The 8,589-nt window shown below is 38.5% G+C and overlaps 1 protein-coding gene across 2 annotated transcripts; it reads left to right on the top strand.

Moving 5' to 3' along the window:
• The first annotated feature begins 620 nt into the window (after window positions 1-620).
• LOC115594013 (complement C1q-like protein 2) lies at window positions 621-7,311 on the top strand. 2 transcript variants are annotated; one of them, XM_030437776.1, is made up of 4 exons: window positions 621-909; window positions 1,873-1,935; window positions 6,726-6,854; window positions 6,935-7,311. In XM_030437776.1, the coding sequence occupies exons 1-4, from the start codon at window positions 660-662 to the stop codon at window positions 7,216-7,218; spliced, it is 726 nt and encodes a 241-aa protein (XP_030293636.1). In that variant the 5' UTR covers window positions 621-659; the 3' UTR covers window positions 7,219-7,311. The 2 variants fall into 2 exon arrangements, with proteins under 2 accessions (XP_030293636.1, XP_030293635.1); XM_030437775.1 differs by lacking the exons at window positions 621-909; window positions 1,873-1,935 and adding exons at window positions 5,177-5,503; window positions 6,552-6,614.
• The last annotated feature ends 1,278 nt before the right edge of the window (window positions 7,312-8,589 follow it).

The following is an 8,589-nucleotide window of genomic DNA, read 5'->3' as shown; positions in this document are numbered from 1 at the left end:
ACTTTACTTCTCCCTGATTGCAGGTAAGGGGGGAACCAGGTGGAGTTCAGTCAGCGCGTCCTTTGCTGCTCTTGTTTCTTCTCTGCTGTGTCCGTTGGATTCCTCCAGCCCCCGTCCTGCTCCGTTTCCTCCTTTTTATCTGTTTGGGAAGGTGATTAGTACTTGCAGGTGTGCCAGGTTGCTCCAGGGGGAGGTCCTTCAGCCACACAGGAGAGAGAGACAATTCAAAACACACACACACACACACACACACACACACACACACACAATTAAGAATAAATTCATATGGTGCAAACCACAACAAAAAGGTTTCTCCTGGTGACTTTGTGAAATTTTTACTCACTCACTGAGTTGAGTCAGCCACACAAGCAGCATCAGGATCAGTGTGTTTCTGTGAGTGTTTGTCTATGAGTGTGTATTAATAAACACAGTGTTGACACAGTTGTGACTACATGAGAGGGTGTCACAGTTAAAGTGTTCCTCCAGCCTGTAGCAGCTTGTATTTTCTCACCAGCACAGAGAACATATTGAATAATCTGAGGCCTTGAATCAAACTGTCAAACAAGAAACACTTGTTGTTTTTCCCATTCGTTCAGCCAGCTAAAGTTTGGAGACGAGATAAGACAGACCCACTCTACCACTGTACCTTTGTGGAGACGATGAGGGTTGTTGTTGGTTTGCAGTTGTTGCTGCTCGGTCTGTGTGGATCAGGGGCTCAGGGGGAGGCTGGAGGCCTCGGTGAGGTGGCTGAGATCAACCAGAACACAGGTCCAAAACATGCAGCTGAGGAATCGACCCAGCAGATCACAAAGCAAACCTACCCTGACATCTGGACGGAGCTGAGGGCACTGAGAGACATGGTGGTGGAGCTCAATGTTCACGTGAAGCTGCTGCAGAGAGAGAATTCAGGTACAGACTGATTACTTTTCCTGTTCAGTGATGATCATGTTCCACTGAAGTGTGTCAGTGTTCTGATGTACTTACTGTAAGCTCAAGAAAAAGCTTTCAACATTGATATGATACGGAAAATTCTACTTAATTTAATGACAAATAAAACGGTGATCTGTTTTTAATTTTTTTTTGTAATTTAAAAACTTCCTTTGTTTTTCAGGCCAAGCCACAGAACTGACATCTTTGGGAACTAGACTGACGACAACCGAGAGCAAAACAAGTGACCTAGAAAAAGAGAATGCAGGTCTGTGACTGACAAACATGATATAACACAATGATTTTAATGAAGAATGTCACATGTCAATATAATATATATTACACTATTCGATCATCATCATTGATTCATTCATTTACATGTGCGTCACTCTTCTGTTGCAGCTGATGTAAGTGGAGTTATTTTTAATCACTTTATAGACTGCTTGGTCAGTTCAGAATTTCCCCCACATATCTATAAAGTTTTAATAGATATATACAATGTACAATTTAATTATAAATTATATAAAATATAAATGTCATTATTTACATTCAATCAATATCATAGAAGACACATAATAGGTTTGAGATAATTTGATTCAATTGAGTTTATTTGAGTCAATTATCTAATTGTGTATTTTTTTCATTAAGTTGATTCAATTCAAATCATTTGGGTTAAATTAGTTAATTGATGTGTGATTACTGGAAATTAATTGTATTTGTTTAAATTCCATTTTAATTGTATTTGATCGATTTAAGTCATTTTGAATTAACAAAATTAAACTGTTCAACTGTATGAATAATGGTTTCTAGCTGTCATTTTAAATTTGGTATGATGAGTTGAGCAGATAAGACGAGAGTCAATTCACTTTACATGATTGTTGTACATGCAGTTATATTTTGATGTCTGATCTGTTCTGTGATTCACTGTCATTACATTAACTCCAGACCTGCAGACCAGACTGAGCAGCAGTGAGTCCAGGATTGACCAGCTGGAGAGAGAAAATGCAGGTGAGGGTTGACAACAACAGTATTTCCAGGACCGGTCCAAACCTCATTCAGGTCCACAGCAAAGTTCTGTTCATCCCTCCTACCTGACCTGTGAGCCATGTTACCAGTTTTTCATTGCCACACAGTCACACCTGACACCCCAGTGCTCTGAACACAATCTCCTTCCTTGAAACCAGTTTACTTCATCAGTATCAGCATCACTTAACATTCTCTGTGATTCACTGTCATTACATTAACTCCAGACCTGCAGACCAGACTGAGCAGCAGTGAGTCCAGGATTGACCAGCTGGAGACAAAAAATGCAGGTGAGGGTTGTATCTACTCACACACACACACACACACACACACACACACACACACACACTCACAAACACACACACCAAACACATTTCAGACTTTTTTGTGTCATCAGAGAAACCAAAGGTGGCCTTCTACACAGCTCTGACTGATGCAGGAACTCTTGGACCATACAACACAGACATCACACTGAAATACAGCAAGGTCTTCACCAACATTGGCAATGCTTACAATCCATCTACAGGTAACATACTGCAGCTCACATGTGGACATTTTACATACATCAGTTGTTCCTGTTTTTCATTTTCTGCTCTCACTCTGTAGGTTTCTTCACAGCACCAGTCAAAGGTGTCTACTATCTCCAGTTCACTGTGTTTGGTTACAGTTCTCGTCGTATAGCTGTACATGTGTACAAGAACGACCAAAGGATCATGGCTAATGGGGATTATAACAATGATATGGTTCAAAAGTTTTTCACTAACTCTCTGGTGTTGGAGCTGACAGCAGGAGATGAAATTTACCTGGTTCTCCCAAGAAGCGATTGTATACATGACACCATTGGTAACCAGAGCACCTTCAGTGGCTCCCTTCTCTTCACACTGTGAGGATGTTGTTCAGGCTGCTGTGTGACTGATTTGTCACAAACCCTGTTGTTATTGGCTGAACTGTGAATCTTTATAAAATGCTGATATATCTCAGCACTGCTGCCTCCAGGACAACTTTCTGTCCATTCACTGCATGAATCAAATAATGTGATTCTCAATCTGACTTTACTTTTGTGTCATCACATGAAAACAACATTCAAATAAATCAAAGTTGCATTCAAGTGTTTCTGTCTGTTCTCACTGACTGTAGGCTGTAAAGCCTGAGAGAGGTTTCATTGATTCACTACATGAGTCTCATTTCAGCCGTTCTTTATTCAAAATGATTTAGATGACCCTTCATTTTCATATTTGAATGTTTAATGTAATAATAAAAATGTATCTCACATAAAGAAAAAACATAATCAAATCTGAGTCACTCAGAGTTGAAAGTATGAATATCTGACCCCTGACCTTTGACCCCTGACCACAGTTCAGCAGTCTGAAGGATCTTTGTATCGTCCAAACTGAGTTGAAGTATTCAGGGAACCACCAGAGGGCTCCAGAGAACAGATATTAACTTTCTCTGGGCTTTAAATAATGTACGAGACAAAAACAAAATCGTTATTGGGATGTAAAAGACAATCACAATGTTCAAACAGAGGACAGTATCTATATTAATTTATAAGCCTAATACATCAGAGATAATGAGATACAAGTGAGACAGAGTGAAGAAAAAGTTGAACTCACTCACTGAGTTTAATCAGATAACCCTCAGTCACACTAGAAGGCCTCAGCATCAGGATCAGTGTGTGTCTGTGAGTGTTTGTCTATGTGTGTATTAATAAACACAGTGTTGACACAGTACAGTTTAAATGTTCTATGACCCAACTTTCGTTTTCTCACCAGCACAGAAATTTCATCGAATCATCTGAGACCTTCACTGAGAAATCCATTTATTTGTATCAGCTTAAAAAACTGAGGTCCAGATCAACAGGAGGGCCGAGGTACTGAATCCAGTTCTAACCTTCATCATGGACAACAATCTTTTCATTACGGTCCAAGTAAACAACCATGATTCATCACAAGATGATGCTGATTACAGGCACACAGCAAGTTGTCATCACATATGCTTTCTTCAAACCATGAAAAGAGGATCTCAGGAGAACTCTTAAACAATGCATGCTGGGAAGTATGATAACATGCTAATTATGCTAAATTATCTTAATAGGCTGATTGAGTTCTGAGCAGTATATTCATCAAATCATCATTTTCAGTCAAAAAGACTTGAAGTCAGATTAACTTTTATTTATAGGTTCTGAAAATAAGAACTGCAAATTTTAAGTGTCTTGAACTTTGTGTTTACAACTTGTATATCAACATCATGCTAAGTTATGAGGAAAAGATCCATCGATCCAATCACATTTTTGTGTTTACAGTGTTGAGTCAGTATTGTCATGAACAAAAGCACTTGTGGCCGATCTGACACCGGCACAAACTGGACAAACTGGACTCTGACTGATGCAGTTGTCATTTTTACAGCCCGCGCACGTTGTCAAAGTAGCAAATGTACTATGAGGTGTGGTCAGACAGCAGGAAGTTAAAAATATGTCTATAAGTCAGTAGTGCAGTATTTTTCCTGCTTATTAAAAGGTGCATCATTCAGATATTAACATGAACCTACATGGATGGGTTGGCACCACATGTACATCCTGCTTTAATTATCAGAGAGGCTGCTTTCCATTATTTTAGACATTTCCATGCACACAGTAACATCACAGCAGAAAATATCATGGCACATATAAAGAGCAAAAGGAAAAACTGTAGTTATAAACTTGACAGGACAGAGGAAACTCTCCAGAGGAAACAGAATCAAAATTCTAGCTTCTTAAATAAAACTTTGAGACAGCTCTGATGGAGATCAGGATTTATCTGGAGGGTTGCTGCCTTATTCCAAACAACTGGACTATATGAATCTGAACTGTGTTTAATTTACAGTTCGGAAAAGTAGATGAAAACAGAACATTGATAAATGATCGATGGATATAAGCAGTTACACCTCATGCATGATGCATGCTGGCTCTTACAAATGAGAATGAACACTTTGCTCTTCATCACCTGCAGTTGCTTCTGATTCTGGTTTGAAATTCTGACAAACATTTAACCCAACATGTAGAGCAGCCTGCAGTGAGGCTACGAAACAGCCTACAACATGTGCAGTAAAACAATAATTATTTATTGGATTGTTGACGTTATCAGCATTCTGTACGTGTACTGTAATTATCTGCACACCCTAAACACACTTGTGCCATGGACTTTAGATGTTGCGCCATCGATTGTTTTAATTGGACTGTTGTTGTTTTTCCCATTCGTTCAGCCAGCTGAAGTTTGGAGACGATATAAGACAGACCCACTCTACCACTGTACCTTTGTGGAGACGATGAGGGTTGTTGTTGGTTTGCTGTTGTTGCTGCTCGGTCTGTGTGGATCAGGGGCTCAGGGGGAGGCTGGAGGCCTCGGTGAGGTGGCTGAGATCAACCAGAACACAGATCCAAAACATGCAGCTGAGGAATCGACCGAGCAGACCACAAAGCAAACCACCTCTGACGTCTGGACGGAGCTGAGGGCACTGAGAGACATGGTGGTGGAGCTCAATGTTCACATGGAGCTGCTGCAGAGAGAGAATTCAGGTACAGACTGATTACTTTTCAATCAATCAATCAATCAATCAATCAATCAATACCTTTATTTGTCCCCAGTGGGGCAATTTGTTTCGCAGCAACAGGAGCACACAAAATATGAAAAACAACAAACAAAAAACAACAAATACACATATACACATAACATAGTAGAGAACATTATGCACAAACCCTTATAAATAATGTATATAAAATACTGAAATCAACTCTGTTAAAGAAAATTACTCGAGTTAAAAGGATATTATATCCTAATGGGTAAACTACCTTTTCCTCCTGGCGCTTAAAAGAGAGAAAGCGGAAGGAACAAAGGAGTTTTTGTACCTGTTCGTTTTAGCAAGTGGAAGTCTGACAGTGATGATCATGTTCCACTGAAGTGCGTCAGTGTGTTGATGTACTTACTGTGAGCTCAAGAAAAAGCTTTAAACATCAATATGATATATATTATTGAATTTAATCAACATTACTGATACATTTATATGTGCGTCACTCTTCTGTTGCAGCTGATAAAGGTGGAGTTACTTTTAATTACTTTATAGACTGCTTTGGCGGATGAGAATTTCCCCCACATATCTATAAAGTTTTATCTTTTATTTATTGTTAGTTTGTAAATTATAATAAATTGCTGGATTCAATGTTATTTAGATTTAATCAACATCATAGAAGACACATGATAGATTTGAGATAATTTGATTTAATTGAGTTTATTTTAGTTAATTACATAAATGTAGATTTTTTCATTGAGTAGATTCAATTTAATTCATTTATGTTTAAATAATTCATTGAGTTGTGATTACTTGTAATTCATTGTATTTGTTTAAATTACATTTTAATTGTATTTAATCCATTTGACTCAATTTGCATCAACAAAATCAAACTGTTTAACTGTATGAATAATGGCTTCTACCTGTAATTCTAAATTCAGTATGATGAGGTGAGCAGATAAGACGAGAGTCAAGTCACTTTACATGATTGTTGTACATGCAGTTATATTTTGATGTCTGCTCTGTTCTGTGATTCACTGTCATTACATTAACTCCAGACCTGCAGACCAGACTGAGCAGCAGTGAGTCCAGGACTGACCAGCTGGAGAGAGAAAATGCAGGTGAGGGATGTATCTCCTAATCCACACACATAGACACACACACACACACACACACACACACACACACACACACACATTACTTATTTACAGACGTTGTTTTTGTGTCATCAGAGAAACCAAAGGTGGCCTTCTACACAGCTCTGACTAATGCAGGACATCTTGGACCATACAACACAGACATCACACTGAAATACAGCAAGGTCTTCACCAACATTGGCAATGCTTACAATCCATCTACAGGTAACATACTGCAGCTCACATGTGGACATTTTACATACATCAGTTGTTCCTGTTTTTCATTTTCTGCTCTCACTCTGTAGGTTTCTTCACAGCACCAGTCAAAGGTGTCTACTATCTCCAGTTCACTGTGTTTGGTTTCAAGGCTGGTTATATAGCTGTACATGTGTACAAGAACAACCAAAGGATTATGTATAATGTGGAGAAGAACAACGAAGACTGGGTTCATCAGTATTTCACTAACTCTCTGGTGTTGGAGCTGACAGCAGGAGATGAAATTCACCTGGTTCTCCCAACAAGCTGTTCTATCTATGACAACAGTAATAATTACAGCACCTTCAGTGGCTCCCTTCTCTTCACACTGTGAGGATGTTGTTCAGGCTGCTGTGTGACTGATTTGTCACAAACCCTGTTGTTATTGGCTGAACTGTGAATCTTTATAAAATGCTGATATATCTCAGCACTGCTGCCTCCAGGACAACTTTCTGTGCATTCACTGCATGAATCAAATAATGTGATTCTCAATCTGACTTCACTTTTGTGTCGTCACATGAAAACAACTATAAATAAATCAAAGTTGCATTCAAGTGTTTGGATTCTGTTTGTTATCATTGACTGTTGGCTGTGAAGCCTGAGATGAGTTTTATAGATTCACTACATGAGTCTCATTCTGACCTTTTGCATCTCAGGCCTCCTTATTAAAATAAATTAGATGACCCTCCATTTTTACTTCAACACAACATGAAGTTACTACAAAGTCTGTGTGATTTACTGCAGCTGACTCTCTCTGTATATCACAGTAATACCGCCCTCAGGTGGTGAAAGATTTGTACTGCATCAAAGAGTTTGAACAGACCTGAGAGGGTGTGTGGCCTGAACACTTCCAATCAACTGTTGGTACATATCAACATACATTGTGAAAATACTGTATTTGGTTGAAGATCTGTATCAAAATAAACACAGTGGAAGTTAGTTCTAGTGACTGAGTGATGCAAGTGCACAATGTGTTCAACGCTTATGAGAGTTTATGTCAAAACAGCCACAAATACAAGAATTCTAAATAATAATGTCAAAAGTAGGCAAAACAAAATAAAACTACTAAAAGTAAAGTAGAATTAGCAATCGAAAATCAAAACCCTGAGTCACTCAAAGTTGAATGTATGAATATCTGACCCCTGACCTTTGACCCCTGACCACAGTTCAGCAATCTGAAGGATCTTTGTATCGTCCAAACTGAGTTGAAGTATTCAGGGAACCACCAGAGGGCTCCAGAGAACAGATATCAACTTTCTCTGGGCTTTAAATAATGTATGAGACAAAAACAAAATCATTATTGCGATGTAAAAACAATCACAGTGTTCAAACAGAGGACAGTATCTATATTAATGTATAAGCCTAATACATCAGAGATAATGAGATACAAGTGAGACAGAGTGAAGAAAATGTTGAACTCACTCACTGAGTTTAATCAGATAACCCGTGTTGAGTCAAAATGAGAGTTTATGTGAAAACAACCACAAATACAACAATTCTAATCTTTTATATGTAATGAACACATTAATATGTGTGACACTGATTCAGGAAATGGTGCTGAAGATGGATGTATGAACGAGTTCATGATGTGCGGTTTTTGTTTTAGTGGCTTTAAGGGACATTTATCTGTAAGATGATCAGATGTAGAATCTCACCTTAATAATAAGTTACACAATAATGCCCTTAACAACATTTTTGGTCAGGG

The sequence above is a fragment of the Sparus aurata genome, chromosome 13, assembly GCF_900880675.1.
Source record: "Sparus aurata chromosome 13, fSpaAur1.1, whole genome shotgun sequence".
Classification (NCBI taxonomy): Eukaryota; Metazoa; Chordata; class Actinopteri; order Spariformes; family Sparidae; genus Sparus; species Sparus aurata.
This window is presented reverse-complemented; position numbering and strand designations above follow the sequence as displayed.